General features: G+C 40.0%; 1 protein-coding gene across 7 annotated transcripts in view; it reads left to right on the plus strand.

Moving 5' to 3' along the window:
• The first annotated feature begins 13,037 nt into the window (after positions 1-13,037).
• Positions 13,038-20,790, plus strand: part of TUB (TUB bipartite transcription factor) — a 250,240-nt gene continuing 242,487 nt past the window's right edge. For 3 of the 7 annotated variants that reach the window (XM_037899755.2, XM_037899758.2, XM_043548591.1), the window contains exon 1: positions 13,081-13,284. In XM_037899755.2, coding sequence (XP_037755683.1) covers positions 13,229-13,284 — 56 coding nt within the window. In that variant the 5' untranslated portion in view covers positions 13,081-13,228. Of the gene's footprint in view, positions 13,285-20,790 lie in introns of all 7 variants that reach the window. The other 4 variants (XM_037899760.2, XM_043548593.1, XM_037899759.2 and 1 more) reach the window with 3 other exon arrangements.

Genomic DNA, 20,790 nt, shown 5'->3' on the forward strand with positions numbered 1-20,790 from the left:
GACTTCTTACTCTGTTGTTATGCTAGTCATCCAGTCAGGGAGCAGAAACAATGCCATACAATTTACATAACAAACAAGCATGCATTGCAAATATTCATGGAGTATTTGCCAATAATTATTAATTTAAAAACATTGACATTTATTTTGGATAACTAATACATGTGAGAATTTTACAATTTATCAGGGTCAATTTGCAAACTGAAACACCTCGTATAAATTATTTGTTACAAATGGTTCACTTGTCTATTGTGGCTAGACTGTAATGCAGTCATCCCAAGATGTAATTGTGCCTCCTGTTTCAGTTGTTGTTTTACTGATATTTAAGCAAATGGCATCTTTTTAATAAAATAAGAGATCAAAAGAACGGCCATACTGGGTCAGACCAAAGGTCCATATAACTCAGTATCCTGTCTTCCGACAGTGGCCAATGCCAGGTGCCCCAGACAGAATGAGCAGAACAGGTGTAATCATCAAGTGATCCATCCCCTGTCGCCCATTCCCAGCAAACAGAGGCTAGGGATACCATCCCTGCCCATCCTGGCTAATAGCCATTGGTGGATTTATCCTTCATGAATTTATCTAGTTCTTTTTAGAACCCTGGTATAGTCTTGGCCTTCACAACATCCTCTGGCAAGGAGTTCCACAGGTTGACTGTGCGTTATGTGAAAAAATACTTCCTTTTGTTTGTTTTAAACCTGCTGCCTATTAATTTCATTTGGTGGCCCCTAGTTCTTGTGTTATGATGAGGAGTGAATAACACCAAGTTGAAAAGTCCCAATTTTCTTAATCCCTCCTCATATTGAAGCTGTTCCACACCCCTAATCATTTTTGTTCCCCTTTTCTGTACCTTTTCCAATTCCAAAATATCTTTTTTTTTAGATGGAGTGATCAGATCTGCATTCAGTACTCAAGATGTAGGTATACCATGGATTTATATAGAGACAATATGATATTTTCTGTCTTATTATCTAGCCCTTTCTTAATGATTCCCAACATTCTGTTAGCTTTTTTGACTGCCGCTGCACATTGAGTGGATGTTTTCAGAGAACTATCCACAATGACTCAAAGATCTTTCTTGAGTGGTAACAGCTAATTTAGACCCCCATCATTTTATATGTATAGTTGGGATTATGTTTTCCAGTGTGCATTACTTTGCATTTATTAACATTGAATTTCATGTGCCATTTTGTTGCAGTTTTGAGAGATCCCTTTGTAACTCTTTGCAGTCTGCTTTGAATATAACTGTCTTGAGCAGTTTTGTATCATCGGCAAATTTTGCCACCTCATTGTTTACCCCTTTTTCCAGATCATTTATGAATATGTTGAATAGTACTTCTATGAGGACAGATCCCTGGGGGACACCACTATTTACCTCTCTCCATTCTGAAAACTGACTATTTATTCCTACCGTTTGTTTCCTATCTTTAAACCAGTTATGGATCAATGAGAGGACCTTCCCTCTTTTCCAATGACAGCTTACTTTGCTTAAGAGCCTTTGGTGAGGGACTTTGTCAAATGGTTTCTGAATATCTAAGTAAACTATATCCCCTAGATCACTCTTGTCCACATGCTTGTTGACCCCCTCAAAGAATTCTAGTAGATTGGTGAGGCATGATTTCCCTTTACAAAAACCTTGTTGACTATTCCCCAACAAATTATGTTCATCTATGTGTCTGACAATCTGTGTCTGAACTTTGTTCTTGACTATAGTTTCAACCAGTTTGCCCGGTACTGAAGTCAGGCCTGTAATTGCCGGGGTCTCCTCTGGAGCCCTTTTTATAAATTGGCATCACATTAGCTATCCTCCAGTCATTTGGTACAGAAGCTGATTTAAATGATAGGTTCAGTCTTTGACCCTTAGTTCTTTGTTTAGACTGCTAATAAGGGTATCGGTTAATAGTGTTTATATAACCATCTCTGTAACAGGAATTGGAGCATGAGCCCCAAACTCATTTTACACAGGTCACCAAATAGGCACTACGTGATATTAATTTTATATGAATGTTCATTCACTCATAGGCCATTATCACCCTGTAACATGTTCTGACCAGTGAACTAGGTGTGGAAGATTCCATAGCTCATTACTAATACTGTGAGCCATACAGCCTGTTGGTTAAATACAATGTCAACTAATTCCATCTTAGGAATCCTAGGAGGCTGTGTTAGACACCACATTTATGAAGGAAAAAGGACACCCCACCCATCACTGGCCCAAATAACTATATCCAGGATGGGTAGAAGAAGAGGGAGCTGCATAAGATGAGTGGGATTAAAAATCACCATCAAAACTCATTTTAAAGGAAATTACATTTTTAAAATTGTGTGATTTTTCTAATATTCTGAATTAAAAATCTGAGTGTATTTTTAATAGCTGGCTGAGAAACATTACTTTTAAAAACTGGCCTAACTTGATTTATGAGTTTTACATTAAAGCAGAATTTGAGTTGTATTCTGAACTGTCAGAAAAAATCCTTACATCATCCTATACGCTCCTTTTATGGTTCTAAGCATACCAAGAATGTTCTGGTGAATTGGATTAGTTGACCCAACACAGCATTTCGATCTCTGATTTCTATACTAATTCACATCCATCTTTGCAACACAGCTGGAAGTTTTTAAAATAGTAACTTTTCTGACGTGCAGGAATGAGGAAATTGGTCTGATCCTTTCTGTTATAAAAAGAAATGTGTGGCTAAATGTATGTCCTTGTCTTTATTGAAGGTGTTCTAAAATCAACATAGTAAATAAAGAAATTTGTTCATATGCTAATTGGAGTATAAATTCAAATCATCTATGGGAAAAGAGAGGTAGCTAAAATAAAGCAAAACTCAGTCATTTGAAAAGTCTTTAATTTGCAGTCAGAAAAAGTAGTCTATTCCATAAATCCATAATCTCTAGATCCAAAGAGTACTCTGGCATTATGATACTAGGCAAAGCCAACCTTTTCCTCAAAGTAAAATGCTGCTTTCTTAATTCTCTTGCCTCTCCATGACACAGTGGTCACCGTCCCACATCAGCTCCTGCCAGTGATCTGCACATGCTTTGCTTCTTTAACTACATGAATTGGAGAAGGGAATGGGAGCAACGGGAAAACTGGCTGCATCTCACGGAGGTCCCTTTCAGGATCTCTTCCCTGTATAGCTGGGTATGCACTGCAGGGATTTCCCTAGATCCCCCTCCCCCTGGGGGGGGGGGGGAACCCCCTTGAATTTTCCCAACCCCCTCCCCCCCCACGCCCCCAGTTTCATGCAGTGTTGCCAATTTAGTTGTTGGAAATTTGAATTGAAATTCAAACACTAATACACACTTTAAAAGCATACACAGCATATGAGAAAATACTTGTACCTGAGAAAGTATAATGGGTTCGAAAAGTGTGAACAAAGACTAACTTCCTCATACAGCTGTTATTTATGACAACGTTGGCACATTTGTTTTGGCAATGTTGGCCTACTTATAATTTTAAATTATGATTTGTAAGCAAGGTCCGAATGAGCGCTCCCCTGACAGTTAGAGATGAGCAAGGAGAGAGGGGAGAGGCTTCAGGACCAGACTGTATTTACATGAACACACCTACCCTGCCTAGGTATCTAGCAGACAGAGCTGTGCTGCCCAAGTGATCAATTTTGGCTGGTGTTGGGTTACAAATCACTGAAGTATTAAATGTGGGAGTTATGAAATGTTATCCTTATTGTATGAGGAAAGGGCAGCAGAATTGTCCTTAGCCTGATTGAGGGGGTCTCCCCCAGTGCTTAATTTGTGCTAGGGTTTGCCAGGGCTGAGCCCTGGCACCTCTAAGGCTTGGCAGTTCATAGCCCTGGGACCTCTGGGCCTGGCAGTTCAGAGCCCTGCCACCTCTGGGCTTACCACTTGCTCGAACCCCAGCACCTCTTTCATTACAAATTAAGCACTGGTCACCCTCAACTGAACTGCACTCCCTAAGCAGGAGGTTTGGATGCCAGATCCTGGTGAAGAGAGAGAGGATGGGGCACAAGTGTTTTGCTTGGTGGCATGGGCTCTGCCTAAGAGTCACAGGCACTATTTGACCTGTCCCTCTCTGCTGTTTAGAGAGAGAGCTGATTAGGCTTAAGTGACCACAAAAGCTGAAATCACTGATAATCAGGACTAAGTGCTTAGACCTGCTGCAGGACAGTGTTTCTGTGGAAGAGACAGCCGAGTCTGCACCCACTGAGAGCTGAAATCATTGAGAGCTGCGTGGAACCTCGAGAGACTGACTTGCAGAGGTGGCAGCAGAAGGTGACAGTGCAGGGCCATTGGGGTGGAGCAATGGAGTGAACAGTGACAGGACAAACAACGGCGGCTAGAGCATTGGACTATGTTTTAGTGACTTCGCTCCAGAATGCTAGATTTGTGACTGGGAAACTTTATAAATATACATTTCCTAGTAGGCCAAGATTTTAAAAATGCATTATTTGCCAAGGTCATTATCTCACATAGTCGCTATCTCAAGAGGTCATTATCTTGGGGAGTTTCTGTACTAAACACTTTGATTATTATAATTTTTCATGTAAGAATGGCATATTGGGTCAGACCAATGGTCCATCTATCCCAGTATCCTGTCTTCATACAGTGACTATTCCAGGTGCTTCAGAGGGAGTGAACAGAACAGGGAATCATCGAGTGATCCATCCCCTGTCATCCGCTCCCAGCTTCTGGCGAACAGAGGCTAGGGACACTCAGAGCATGGGGTTGCATCCCTGCATGTCCTGGCTAATAGCCATTGATGGACCTAACCTCCATGAGCTTCTCTAGTTCTTTTTTGAACCCTGTTATAATTTTTGCCTTCACAACATCCCTGGCAAAAAGTTCCATGGGTGACTGTGCATTGTGTGAAGAAATACTTTCCTTTTGTTTATGTTAAACTTGCTGCCTATTAATTTCATTGGGTGACCCCTAGTTCTTTTGTTTAAGTGAAGAGGTAAATAACACTTCCTTATTTTCTCCACACCAGTCAGATTTTATAAGCCTCTATCATATCCCCTTTTATTTGTCTTTTTTCAAAGCTGAAAAGTCTTTTTAATCTCTCCTCATATGGAATCTGTTCCATATCCCTCATCATTTTTGTTGCCCTTCTCTGAACCTTTTCCAATTCCAATATATCTTTTTTTGAGCTGGGGTGACCAGAACTGCATGAGGTATTCAAGATGTGGGCATATCATAGATTTATATAGTAAAAGTGGAGGAGCTTGGTTTGGCAGACTGATCAGCTAAGCCAATACTGACCACCTATAAGAAAAGGCTGCAAAACACCATGCATCTGGACTGCATCAACATACAGAAAGCCTTATAAGACATTCACTGTCAAAGCCAAATTTAGAAGAACTTAATGAGGCTGTTGAGAATGCTGGCGACACAACTCAATTTATGTGAACCAACATGGCTGTTGCACCATACTTGCTATTTAAGCAAGAGATACCACACACTACAAACTGGAGGCCAATGTTAAGTGCATTGTCACTTGTTAATCCTGAAGTTGGACACTGGTTTCGAACAAGACTGGCCAATGCTCACTATCTTTCTGAAAAAACTCGGCTATCTCTCTAGAAGCATGCGGTGCACTCAGCAGTTGAAAAAGTGAAGAACTCTCACCATATTCAAATTATGTGCATACATGGCTGATGAATGCACCAATGCAAATAGGCATCAGGTATTAAGTCATTGCGTATGTTATCCTGATGTCTGTTGTAGGCCAGGAGATGCATTCTAGATGTTCAGGTTATAGAAGACACATCAGCTGCATCTGTGACATCTTAGAAGAGTTAAATGCTTGTAAATTGAACCCCAAACAAATGGCTGCTTGTGCATTTGCTGGAACTACAAACTTCTCTGGAAGACATAGTGGAGTTAAAGCTTTGCTCAGAGAAAAGAGTAACACTAATCTCTCCTATACACACACTGCTGAGGCCATCTACTCCAGCTAACACTAGTACAAGCTGCAGAATCTTCAAAAGACATTAAAAAGCCACAAATGTAATGGTTTTTTTATACTCTTTTTTTTTTTTCCCCAGCAAAAGTCCAAAAGGACTGAACGTCTTGGAAATGAATAGAAGATACACTGGGATTGAAGTTCAAATTAGTCCAACCTGGGAAAACCTGTTGGCTTTCTCATGAGCGATTCTTGGCTGTTGTCTTAAAATTACTGCAGATGTTATTACTGGCTTTGGAAAGTATCCACCAAGATAGGACAGATCTAAGTAGTGAGGCTGGTGGACTACTTTTGTTACTAAGTTGAGAGAAGACTACTGCCATTCTCTCTCTCGTAAGTCTACTGTTGAAACCACTTAGGTCATTAATCAATGTCATCCAGGCATCTGCTACAACAGTAGTAGATCTTTGTCCAGCAATAGAAACTACACTTGGATCTATCTGAGATATCCATTGAAAATGTACTGGAAGAAGCAAAGACTTCAGTCTAGAAGTTGACTAATGAAGGTCCTTAAGTGACGAGGACAGGAAGTGTTTAAGCCAGCTGAAAAAGTACACAGACTTGATTCTTACAAATCTACAATAGCAATTTTTGGATTCTACTCAACCTCCATGTAGCTTTTACAGATGCCTGTCTTATAAAACACCTATAGTTGCGTGGAGTGAGGCACTACCAGCAATAGGGCTGTTATGTGATCAGGACAGAATAGAAAATTTTGAACACAGAGTGGAATAGCATATGATAAATGAATGAAGATTTAACTTCAACTTCTTTATCATCACTGGTGTTTTGACCTAATCTTTTTTCCTGGGTTGAAAGAAGTAGGAATTCATCTCTTGCTACTCCCAGTCACAACAGCTACAGTTGAGTGTTCTTTTTCCTCATTGAACAGAATTTTGTGTTCTGAAAGAAGTTATCTTCTTCTGCCTGATCATGAAGTACTGGAAGTACCGGACACACAAGGAGACACCAAAGATTGCAAAATTACAACAAGAAACCAAGAAGGATGTAGTTATAGTGCTTCATAGTAGGCTGAAGTAGCCAACTTTAATTTGTGTGATGATTTTAAAATATGAGTTAAATCTAATAAAATGGTCATGAAACATTTTTCAGTTTTTACTCTGGTGCCATACAGCCCAACTTCACCCTCACAGTCTCCACCCTCGTCAGCCCTCACACACCCACCCCAAATATTCCAACACCCCTTTCTTGCCTCCCAATTTCAATTCCTGGGGGAAACACTGGCATGCACTCATCTCAGTAGAGCTAGTTGGAAATTTTCTGTCTGAATTATTATGCAAGAGAAAAGGCAGTTTTTGCAAATCAAAATTTCCAAAACTTTTCTATTTTCTATTCTGATTTTTGGGTAATGTCAACAAAGTGAACTGAAACATTTCAATTTCAGGAATATCAAAACGTTTTGATTGGAAAATGTGTCAAAATAAAACCTTTAGATGTCTTTGAGTTACCTTTTGGAATTTCTGTTCCACTGAAAATTTTAAAATTTTGTCTTTTCATCCTGATGTGGGATGAGAACAAATTTTGAAAGTCAAAATTTTCCACAGAATGGTAACTGTTTTCCAGCCAGCTCTAATTCTCAGTATCCTAAGGGAAGATGAAAAGAAAAAGAGAAGCAACCCACTAGTTAAACAGGAGAAAACATTGTGGAACACTGCAACAAATTATAAATTCATAGGAGTGAGAGAGAGGGGAACAGGAAATAATAATGCCAGCTTCAATCTCCTCAGGCCCTACTATTCAAAGGCACCAGTACTCATATCAACTCTCTCAGGCCCAGAATCCATTTAGCAGTGGTTTGCATTACATGACATCTGTTATGCGAGGGACAGACCATAAGGTGACCTAAATGGTATGGATCTGCTTGCAGGACAGAATCATTTGCAGCATCCATTGAAATCAACTGAAAATGTGAGCAGGTACAAAATAGTGGACTTGATTTTCATGTACACTAAGGCCCCTTTTGTAACCTTCTGGCATGGTAAGAGGTCCTTAAAGTGGGGTAAATTATAGGGAACAGACCTACCCTGAGACCCCTTTGCAGTGCTAGAGCAATGTAAGCCTTAGTCTTAAAAAGACTAAGACCTGGCTTATGGGCTGATGCTGTGGGGCTAAAAATAGCAGGGTAGATGTTCAGGCTCAGACTGGATCCTGGACTCTGGGATTCTTCCCACTCGATGGGTTTCAGAGCCCCAGCTCCAGCCCAAGTGGGAACATCTATAGGGCTATTTTTACCCCTGCAATGTGAGCCCCACCAGCCTGTGTGAGTTGGCCTGGGCTTTCAGACCTGTGTCTGGGGTGCTTTTTGCAACTTTTTTAGACACTATGTGTTTGCTCCTGGAAAGATCCATGAGCTCTGATAAATTAAACAATCTACAGGCCTAGCAATGGAGGTGAGAAATGCTGTGTGTGGATATGATGCAGGGTGACTGGCTTGGATTCACTGTTGCAATCTGCAATAGTGTGATGGAACCAGTACAAAATACAGCAGTGCTCCTGACTAAAGTAGATGAGGCTGTATTATAACTTTCTATCTAGAGGAGCTCTTGGTTACCGTATCTTCCTTCCCCCTGTGTTTCTTTTCACCCCTTCATGTCCTCATTGTATGTGTTCTATCCTCCACTAAATGCCATCATTTGCTATCTCATTACTCCATGTCTGAACATTCCTTGTTTACTGTAGCATAAACAATTTAAAGGGCATCATGGACCATTCACCACAAGCATGAGGATCAGTGATCCAATAGTCAATGCTATGTCTATCCCAGCAAAGTGAGCAGCTTTGCATCTCAGCACTGAAATCCATGGCATTCTTGAGGGAGAGAGGAGATGCACAGACTATTAAAGGGTTTTCAGGACTTGTAACAAGAAATTACAGTATGGTTGGCCAATAGTTCTGGGTATGGCCTACTGATAGCTTAGTTTTAAAACTCCGCAGTGAAATGTGGTGTGCAAGTTCTGCTCTTTCTCCTGAAGGAAATCCATGTCAGGAGCAACTTTGCAATTGCTATGGTTTTGTTTTTGATGAGGTCAAAAAATATTTAGGCTGCATTTACTTTTCTTTTCTTTCCCTCCACTCATAACCAAAAGAATCAAAGTGTTGCAGTCTCTAGCTCATAATAAGGACTGGACTATAAAGATTATATTACAAAATAAAAATCAATGGTAAATATTTTTAACTCCTATTAGTGCAGTAGAGCTAACACTTCACTGGGAGGGTTAATGGGCTTCTGTGCTGGCCTGGGGATCAAAAATGTTCACTAAGGTCCAACTACAGGATGGCATTGCACATGTGACTGAGAAGAGTGTTTGACTTGCAGAATCTTTATTACCGGTGGTGATGGATGGGCCAGGAAGGACCCAGTTTGACTTTCAGATTCAAAGATAATCTTCAGGGTTGGCATTCAGAAAACAGTTGTGCTTCTAAACTGAACAGATTTGATGTGGAAGCCATGACAAGCATTAAGCATAGGAACCCCATAGTACTGTTTTTGTAGTCAGTTTTCGAAGTAGACCTGCAAAGTAATTTATTTTGCTCTTTCCTCTACCTACAGAAGAACAAAATCACATACTCCTCTTCACCATCATGAAATCACTGTGCGTAGCGCTGGCCTGAGAATTCTGGCAGAGGTTAGTCAGGTGATTCTTTGGGAACTACCAAAAGGGTGAGTTGGAGTGGAAGCAGGGGTAGGAAGAAATCTTCAGGTTCCAGCCAGCCCCATTGCAGCAGAAGCTACATACAGCTGTTTGTGCTGTGATCAGTGCATGCCTGCCCATGTTCTGTTTTTGGCAAGGATCAATTGGCCTAACAATTAGGATCTGGGAGCTGTTAGGCCTCCAGCCATTGGGCACATGTGACTGCAATCTGGTGAAAAATTATTATGGACCTAGATCCCTGCAAATCTGTGGATAGCCGCTTTATATGCACAGACCATTTTTGCGTACCATGGATGGATGCGGATCCAAATTTTATACCTAGAGCCCTGCGAATCTGCGGATATTCACTTTATACCTGTGGACCATTTTTGTGGATCACAGTTTGGATCAGGATATAAATTTTGTATCTGTGCAGGGCTCTGCATAGACCCTAATATCCTAATTTTACAGATGGGGAAACAAAGGAAGAAAGGCTGGGTGATGTGACTGGGCCCTGGGAACTCCTCACTGTAAACTGGCAGGGGGTACATCATACTGTGTGTCAGGCCTGATGTGAGTTACTTATTGCCCCAACCACTGTTAGCATGATATTCATTTACAAGATGACTTTTAATATAGCATCTGAAAACTATTAACATGCTGGTCATTAATATCACTGAAACATATAACAGTGGGAGTGAAATTATGGGCACTCGCTGATATTATGTTTTGTAGTCTGTAAACAAACAGAAGGAAACCAGGCTTTTCAACATAAGAACGGCCATACTGGGTCAGACCAAAGGTCCATCTAGCCCAGTGTCCTGTCTTCAGACAGTGGTCAGTGCCAGGTACTTCAGAGGGAATGAACAGAAAAGGTAATCCTCAAGTGATCCATTCTCTGTCGCCCATTCCTATGTGTATTTACTTGTCTGACCCAGTTTGAGAGCAGAGGACAATGAAAAATAAATGTACATACAAGGTAAACAAAGCCATCAAGCTAGCAAGTGCGGGGGAGGGAGAATGACTGCTTTAAAATCATGATGAAGGGTGCAATATGCACCCCAGGAAGCCTTCCTGGCTCTTGAAACAGAGACTGTGAACACTGGTGTAATATAAGGGGGGGCAAAGAGACATTCAAGTCATCCATCTCCCAAGGGAACAAAGAAACCAGCACTTTGATTCTGTGAGGGCTGGATCCTGGCTGCAACAACCAGTCATGCCGGAGATTGCTAACAACTTGATGTGCCTAAGAAACTGTTAGACAAAGCTATAACTTGCTAGAATTAACTTTTACACTAGAAAACATGTTTTTTTGTTTTGTTTGTATCCCTTCCATATCCCTTTCACTCTAAATCACTTAAATCTATGTTTTGTTAATAAAAATTATTTATAATATTATTGTTTTACTACGAATCCTCACTGTGCTGCGTATTAAGATGGAGGGTAAAACCCCAGCTGAGCTAACAAGCTGTTGTGTGTACTGGCTCTTTGGAGGCAGCAAACTTGGTGCTACCTCTGTGAGTATCCAGTAAGAGGGACTGGACACTGCGAGAGAGACTGTTTTGAGGAGACTCAGGACCAGAAGGGCTGTTGCAATCACCCTGCAAGGAAGACCTGGGCTGGTGGAAGACAGGGTGAGGCCATTTGTGCTGGGAGCAGGCTGCTGGTGTCAGGGATCTGAGCCAAAGCTGCACAGCACAGAGGCAACCAGGGCGACAGGGCAGGCAGTGACACAACCCCTTACTGGTCTGGGTGAACCCCCAAAGTGTCACATTTCCAGAGCAAGTCAGAACTGGAATGCAAGAAGTCTTTCTTCCAGCCCATGCTTAGTCCACAGACAACGTTGGCCCCTCATAAATTGTGGCTACAAACCATGCTAACTGCTTAGCAGAGGAGCCGGCTTAGTGGGGAGGAAGCTTGCGGTGGCCTAGCCCCACTTGCCCTTCCGTTATCATTGGTGATCTGGGTGGCACTGCTACCCACAGCTATGAAACAGCCTGTGGTTCTTCTAAAATCAAGGGACTTTTGGCCAGACATTTCATGGGTCCCACAGGCCAGCTCTGGACACTATGAATATCCCACGATCTTCAGAAAGATTCACAGATGAACTTTCCTAGCAATAAGTTTGTTTCTGAGGCTTTCCCCGTAGGAAATGACTACAGACTGTCTGCTGTTGGTATGGAAACTTGGAACATCCCTGCCATTTCCAGGGCCCTAAAACCTTGGGGTGGAGGAAGTTGATTTCATCGGTTTTGCAGGCCTCAAAGGCTGCCTCTACTCAGAGCTGAATGACATTTTAAGAAGTTTGTTGCAAACTCATTTCTGTCACTGAAATCCAGCTTTATGGATAGCGTCATTAATGTTGGCACCACAAACTATACTGAAGGGGTGGGAAGAAATGCTCTTTCTGCTTGGAAAAGCCATCCAGAGGGTTCATTTTAAACAGTTATTCCTGATGTGTGAGCTACGCCAGCCCGATCTCAGCCCCTTGCAATGACTTAGTGTTAGTCAGCAAGCTGGTGGGGGGAGTGAGACACCCCTAAATGACATAGCTCACTTTCAGAAGTGATGTCTTCCTGAAGCAAATGACTGCTTTCTGAGACTGGGGACTTCAGCTCCCACATTGTAATTTTATACGTTTGTAAAGTGGAATCTCATGGTGGCATGGAATCTTTTCCCATCCTGAGGCAGTCGTGGCAGACTGCTACAAATGTGCTGACTGTCCTGTAGGAAACATGGGAAGATCTGCCTTCTCCCTAGTATGCTTACACTGTATGAAACAAGTGATGGAAGTGTAACATGCCACACATTTGGAAGAATTTCCACTATAATCCCAGAATGAGGAGAGCTGATGCATGCTGAGCAAGGGCCTGATCCCTTTGACCTCAATGGACTTTGGATCAGGACCCTATAAACTGGCTCTTTTCCTCTGAAACAGATGTGACGGTCGTGCTTAGGTATGTTTTTAAGTGGGATCTTCCTGCGAGGGAGGGGTGGTCATCTTTGCAAAGCTGTCACAGGGAATGATGACACTGAGGTTTGAGGTCTGTAGTTCTGTACATAGAGGATTTGATTATTGCCTGTTTGAAGGATAATGTTTGAAAGACCCAGGGATTAGGCTATTGGACAGGGGAACGGTGATGTCAGAAAGATGGAGCTGTATCTGTGGAAACAAGAATAAATAAAAAAGAAATTGTGCTGTAGCAGGAGGTACATGAACCACTTCTATTCATCCCCGTTTACAGAATATCTTTAAAGCAGCTGAGCACTATTACATTGCTTTCACCTGAACACAGCTGTGCCAAACAACCTGCTGAAAGCGTCCTCCTGGTGTTTGCACAGAACATAAACTAAAGCCTGAGAGCAATCCTCACCTCCTGAAAAGACAATGGTACATTCCTTAGATTGCGAGTCCCAACTGAATCAGTGGCTGTGCATTTGATTCTGGTCCCACCTTGCATGGCTGTAGGTATCATTCAGCATCCTTGCTGTCGGTTGGTTTTCAGAGACAGGTGTCTTCTTTTTAAAACAACCTTCTTGTCCATCCCTCTCATTAATTCTCACAGACAATCAGTGGCTGTGTGCAGGAGAAGCAAGAGATAACAGAAGTGCAGCAGCTGACACCCAGAGAATGGATGGTGTCAGTAGCAACAGGACAATGTCATACAGTAGATGGAGTTATGACAGGTATTGTATGTCTTAATTTTTTTACCTTGCTTCTTTTTGCTATTGATAAGCAAGGCAAAGCAAGTAGAAACTGAATCTGAGATCCCCTATTTTTGCCTTTAAAATCTGAATGATACTTTCGGAATATAGGTCTTCTAATTATATAGGCATGGCTTTTTCTGTTAGACTGGATGTTGCTTTGAAAATTAGAATGTTTGTTTCATCTATCTATTCTCGCAGAAAGTGGGTTTATTTTCACCCGGGTAGCACAAGATAATTATTTTATTATTTGGTATGGGGAGAGTCATTAGCTATTTGCATACAGATATTTCCTGGACTTTTTCAGCGAACACTTTGATCATTAGTTTGAAATACAATGACGAATGAGACAATTGTTCATACAGACCTATGAAAAGAGGCATTTGCTTGTCAATTTCCATTCAGAGTTGATACCTGGGAATTAAATTTAAAATGCGAGAGCCTGAGATGTGCAGGTTTTCAGGACTTCAGGTGTTTGTGGTTGTGGTGGAATAGTGATACTTTCAGACAAGAAATTTGAAAAATTCTATATAACAAATGTGCAACAAAGAGCTGGAAAATGCTGGTTTAGGTGTCCTAATGAGGCAGTTATAAATGCTTAGACTGTATTTTGTGTCAAGATGCAACTATTTACATTTTTTTATTCCTCCACCACAGAATGTGTAATGGTAAAATTTTGTCCCATTAATTTTCTTTTTATGTGGCTACAAGGTAACTTGCACAAGTAGAATTGAGCACGATTCATGATTGACTGGATAGGTCTTTTAATAAAATACCCCCACACTTATAAAAACAATCTTTAAATCTGTAAATTGTACACTTGGGACTGGATTTATGTGCTAATAGGGCTGTCACTACAGTGAGTCAGTGTGACAAAAACAATCATCAGAAATAATCCTTGAAAGGTTTATGAACTGAAAAAACAATGCATTGAATGGCACCCACATTGCCTGTATGTGTAAGGTCACATGGTTTATACACACATACACGGCGTGTACTCATTAACTTTGTGACTGAAAATCCTATATACATCAATAGAAGATATATGAATATCATTTTATGTGTGTCACAAAATGTATTCCAGATCATGTGGAGGAGAGTGGAAATGTGTGTATATGTATGTCTATATATAGGTATATTTATGCAAACACACATACGAAAGGATGAGTTATACAACATGTTGTGTTTGTATGCATATACTCCTGCCCTCCCCCCATAGAAAGCAGACACTTTCTTGTCTCTTATGCCATGTCCTAAGTAAAAGCGTCACAGCACCATGATATACTTGATTCTATTCCATGTATGCCAAGTTTTGCAGCTGTTGTTATACCTTAATCCCATAGTGTATGTAACAGAAATTTCAAGAGAATTAGTCTTAGATGTGTTTTCTTTGTGGCAGTGTGTTTGCTTTAACCACATTTACAGCTTTAGAGTCAGTTATCCAGTTCACTGTCACAGAAATGAAAACTGAAAAGTCTCTATTGCTATTTATTAGCATTGCATTCAGTATGTGTGCTGTACTCATTTCTGCCTGGCTTCTTTGCTCTCTGAATTATATTTTGGGGAAGAAATGCAATATTTCCATGTCTCAATTGCACAGCTTCCAGATTGTTATGAAAAATTTCAGAAACACAAGGTATATGAGCCAATGCCTGTGTAATTTATTCTCTCCCAGTTGCTAATGCTGGAAGGTTGAGGAATGAATTGCTGCTTTTTCAACCGTATCTCCTTGCTGAAAAATGGTGCACAGTTGTTTTTGTACATTGAAACTGTCTTCCTACATCTATCTACAAGAAGATGCCCAGTACAATTATAAAAAAGATTACTCCTCTCTAATATAAGAAACCTCATTGTGCTGTTTGTATTTGAGGCACTGTACATGATCCATTTTTGTTGATCTCATTGAATGCAAAAAAAAAAAAAAAGCTGTCGGGAGGAGATTACTTATTTCTGTTAGCATAAAAACTCCTCAAGGAATAAGCAGGTTCTAGTCATGCTAATATAGTGTCCTTTGTTCCTGTGGCTATTTTGGTTTGCTTGTTACATTTATACAAATGACCAACCAGGCTGGAAGTTAATGAGGAATTGCTCACCATAGGTCTGTGCCGTTTCCCCTCTTGCAAGTGAGAAATGCACCAAACATAAGTATACAGTGTGTTCCAAATGTACTCTTTTTATAGACTTCCCCAACTCCCCCATTTTTAAATTGATCTTACATTTTCCTTCAGTTGTGCCTCTTGGAATTTCTACCCCAAGCATTCAAAAATCATGAGTCAGGTCCCCGCAAAAGCAAGAGACTGTTGTAAAGATCATTACACTTAAAAACCACGGGAGGTATTTTTTAATTTGCCTTTTGAATATTTAGTGTGCAGTCAGGTCATATTGTCAAGCTTTTCTCTGCAACCAAGAGGGCGAGAAAATTACTTAAAAAAAACCCCAAAAGCTGTGATTCTCCTTTAATCACTTGCCAACAGGAACTGGGGCTTTAAGAAACAAACTAAATATGTGAGACTCATGATGAAATCATGAGAGTTGGACACCTGGTGTAGGGGGAAGTTAAAGTTCTTCTAGTCCTGGTAACTAACATATAACTTATTTCTACTCTGGGGAGGCAGTGTGACCTTGGGCAAGTCACCTCACCACTCTCTGCCTTGGTTTTCCCATCTGTAAAATGGAGATACTGATCTAATTTGTAAAGCACTTCGAAATCTGCTGATGAATAGCACTATACAACCCTTAGGTATTATTATTGCTCCTTCCAAAACTATCAAAAAGTAAAATAAACTCCACAATATATTTCAGCGAGGAGAGGAAAGAGAAGAGACCTGTTACTAAACTACTGCCAATTATCATGAAACATTATGACTGGCTATCCTGGTAACTTCTTGTTCCCAGGATAAGTGGACCACCGTACCTCAAAAATATAAAGGCTCTTTTAAAAAACAAACATATGCAACAAACCTTACGTGATTGACTCTAGGTCTTTGCTATTCTGTAAGAAACATTTTATGGTAAATAATGTGTATGAAAAGTCAGTTTAGTGATCTGAGCAGAGTCAAGCCAGGAACTCCTGAGTTCCAATCTCAGTTTGGACACTGTCTCCTGTGACCTTGTGATCCTGGGTCAGGGTATGCCTGAACTGCAATCACAGAGCATAATTGCAGCACATGTAGACATACCTGAGCTAGCTTTAATTTAGCTAGCTTGGGTACTGAAGTAGTGAAGCCACAGCTGCATAGGCTAGCTGCCTGCATAATTACCCAGGGTTCCGGGCAGAATTGTATAGCCCACACGAAAGCCCGGACTGCTGCAGCTTCACTGTTCCAGTACCTGAGCGAAGTACATTAAAGCTAGCTTGGGTGTGTCTACATGAACTGTCAGCACACTCGGACTTCAGTGTAAACATTCTTTCTGTTTCCCCATCTGTAAAATGGGATAACAATACTTATCTCCCTCCTAAGGAGGTTAGGAAGATTAGTTAATGTTTGTGGAGCTCTGTAGGTGATAGTTATTGTGACATTTCTCATTCTTTTTACTCTGGATTTCGCTATGCTCTGTGCTCTTTTATATTTTAAGTTAGCAAGCTTAAAGAGTGATTTCAGAGAGAGAAGAAGAGAGGTCTTCAGAGGTAGTACTAGAGCAATAATCAACCTTAATAGGTTTCCTTCCCACGTCTACTTAATCATAGGGGTTTTCCCTGCTGTGAATTTTGGTTAGGTCTCATGGCGCATGCAATAGCTTTGCAGATAGGGGACTCCTTTTGAAGTTAGCTGTGATGTGATTTCAGAGAGTTTTTAGGAGATATTAAAATTATATATATATATAGGTTCTGGCTAGAATGTCTGAAATGGGAGATTCCCAGTAGCAGTGGGGTTGGCAGCAGTAAGGCAGGGATAGGCGTATCGGTCTCCCCAAATGACATGATTTGGGATTAGAATGCAAGATCCAGCTCTGCCATTGACTCACTGAGGGACCTCACACAAGGCACTTCTTCTTTAAGTCTCAGTTTCCCTATATGTAAAACAAGGCTTTTCATACTTACTCTCCTCACAGGGGTGTTGTTGGGATGAGTTAATATTGCACAGTACTCTGAACAATCAGTGCTGAGTATTGCTATTACCACATTTAAATATCACCATTTGTTTTCTGTTGGGGATAAACAACAGTAAGTATTTTGATCATCAAAAGCTGCTGTACCTACTTTAATCATGGGACAACTTAATTCTTATTGTGGGTATTCATCTGCAAATTTTTAGTCAGAATTTTCAAATTTAGTCATTGGAATTATAATTTACAAACTCCTTACCCACTACTTTGAAGAATTACTCCATAGAAACAGTACTGCTAATTCCTGTGTGTGCCCTATGGACTAGCTCCCAACTGTTCCTCCTTTAGGAAAGATGTCATTTTAGTGGTAAACCTATCTCTGTTCCACATCCATCTTGTGGTAACCTCACATTACTGTAAATGAACTTTGTAATACCAAGATATAGACCAGGGTGGACAAAAATTGATGATTGAAAAAAAAATAAGATGTAAAAAAAAGTTGTATTTTTTAAATTTAAACGCGTTTTTCATTTAAAAAAATAAGCCTGTTTAAAATTAAAATTCAAATAAACAATTTGTGTTTAAGGCCTAAAATAATTTAAATTAAATAAAAAAATAATATTAAGCGGCGCATGTTTGCTGATGAAGTTTTAAAGGAAGTCAAACCACTGTACTAATCCAAGCGACAGGCTAAGCACCTGAATCCACAATTTGTTGAAGTGCTAAACCAGCTTCTGACAGCAAGAGCAGGTATTTTCTTCTTTTCAGTTTATTCAACAAGTTCAGTTCAATGACTAGTTCATTCAAAGATAAGAAACTAATTGGAAATTGGGGAAAAAAGGAAAGCTTGTTTTCCTCTCCCATTCTATGAATAAAAATGAGGTTTGAGAGGATGGGGTCTACTAGTTCTAAAATCTTGAAGGACATGGTGACTAGAAACAATCAGTTCATTAACTACAGATGATGATAGTTGTTTTTATTATTTATTTTGTATTATTGCACCTAAGAACCTAGTCATGGCCAGGATATACTACTTCCTTTTTTTAATAATCAATTTTAAATGCAAAACATGGTTTAATAAATTTTTTTTCTTATGTATACAGAACATTTAAGGTAGCTTCATTTAACTAATAATTTTAAAAAGTGGGTTCGGTGCATTTTTAATTGAATTCCAATTTTCATTTAAAGGGAGATTGATACAAACCCCAAGCAAAAAATTAATAATCTAGTAACTAAAAAATGTATAATTCAACACTTTGTGGCATTAAAAATTTAAATATTAAGAATCTGAATAAATGTATGTTAAGCTATAGAATAGCTTAAATAAATATGTATAGATAAATGTATCCTCCTCATCAGCGAAAAGAAGTTCCATGTTTAGTGTAATGGCTATATTTAGTTGCAAGTCAACGTGTTAATAGTTACCAACCAGTGAGAATCAACCTTTCTTTTGGAAAATAGAGTGTACAAATGCAAAACAACATTAAAATGGATACTTTAAAATCAAGGTTTCCTGCTTACTGATTTAAATCATGGTTAAAATCGGTGATTTAAATTGCTGTAATTTAAATCAATCCACCCTGTTATAGACCATGGTTTTTGCTAAAAGAAATTAATCCCAGATTGTCTAAAATTTCTTGTACCAATCATTTAATGTCCTTCAGTTCAGATGTTGTCCCAAATCCTTGTACTAGATGATGTGTGTGTGTGTGTGTGTGTGTGCGCGCGTGTGTGTGAGAGAGAGAGAGAGAGATTCAATTAAGGACTTGATTCAGGAAGGAAAGTTGTGTGTAGTATCACAAGCATACAACATCAAAGATGTTTTTCTCCATGGATCTTTCTTTAATTACAGATTGTAAAGAGCCTGATGCTGCAGTATTTGGAAATCTAAAACACAAATGGAGGTCTGGGTCCAAAATATGCAGTTCCCATAGGGACTGGAGCAATTAATTTAAAGAGGCACTCCAAGTACTTACATATTAGCTATCAATTTTTGTGCACATTAAAAAGAGGAGGGGAGGAACCATAACACCAAGCTAGCAGTCATCTGCACTGGTTACTGAAAATGTACAGGTTTATACCCATTCACTGCCATCTGCAATTAAATAAAAACTTGCTATAAAAGAATCAGAGCGGCTGCTCAGAGAAATAAAGCACAACTCCATTTGTCATGTGGTACACAAACTATTTTAAATAAAATACAAGTGTCCATGTTTCCAGGAACTTGGAGGAGAGTTTGGCATTTCTGAAGTGGGCTGATTACTTGTTAGGAGAGAAGGAAGTACAGTCGTACCCACAGGACACTCATTCTTAGAATGACTTACTCACAATATGCACTGAGTTCTGATTCTACCTGAACTAGGCTGTCAGCCTGTTTCCCAAGCTTTCACATTTCTGTTGCATAGAAAAACCCTGGTCCCAGGTCAAAGCTAAACCTATTCTACCATCAGCTCTCCTTCAGTTCTCCATGCTGAGCATGCTTTTGGCCAGGACTATCTTTGGTTCTAAACAATTTTGCTTCCCTCTCCTTGCCAATCTGTCTAGGATTGTCTTTCTAATAGAAGATCAGATTTTGCCCGCATCACTGACACGATGTGGTTCTTTTCTCTGCAAGAAGTTGCCGCTGAAACCAGTGGGACTAGTTACACAGTAAGGCCTTAAAATGTACACTGGTTTAAATAAATCAGTATTAAAATCTAGTTAAATTGGGGCAAGCCTCTGTTGTAGACTCCAATTGGTTTTACCTTTGATTATATCAAATCAATTTAAATCCATAAATTAATTTACCAGTGCAAGCTAAATCAATATCAGCAAGGGCTAAACTGCTTCATGTATGTATATATTTGGGGATTGCACTCTTAACTAGATAGAATTTGAAATTGATTTAGTTAAACTGATGCATTTTTCCATTAGACAAGGCCCAAGTTACCACTAATTGTGGTAAAAAAAACAGTGGTGAAAGGAGCCATTTCATTAGATTACAGTTTGAAAGAGTCTTCTCCTTTTTGCTGCAAAAGGTGGGCCAGTGTTGAGCTATTAATTTGGTTAACTCCAACATGGTCAGGACACATCGAACTTCTCCCAGTGGCCTTTGTTTAACCCTTTCATGGCACATTTATAATTCATGCAATACTGCATTTCTGTAACCCCCCTCTGCCACATGAATATTTTATTTATGCACTTACATTTAAAACAATAAAAAATATGCCTGTCCAAGGCCCTAGGTGCCCGGACACAACTTTAACAATGTAATAAATACAGTGAATTCCCAGCAGCATTAAACTAATCCTCTCAATAGCAACTCAGCCAGCCAGACACATACAGGGTATGTCTACACAGCAATTTTTAGCCCCTCAGCCCAAGCCCTGCAAGGCTGAGTCAACTGATCCAGGCTGTGAAACTAGGTGCTGTGGAATGTTTGTTGCAATGTATATGTGTCCA

Source organism: Chelonia mydas, chromosome 6 (assembly GCF_015237465.2).
Source record: "Chelonia mydas isolate rCheMyd1 chromosome 6, rCheMyd1.pri.v2, whole genome shotgun sequence".
NCBI lineage: Eukaryota > Metazoa > Chordata > Testudines > Cheloniidae > Chelonia > Chelonia mydas.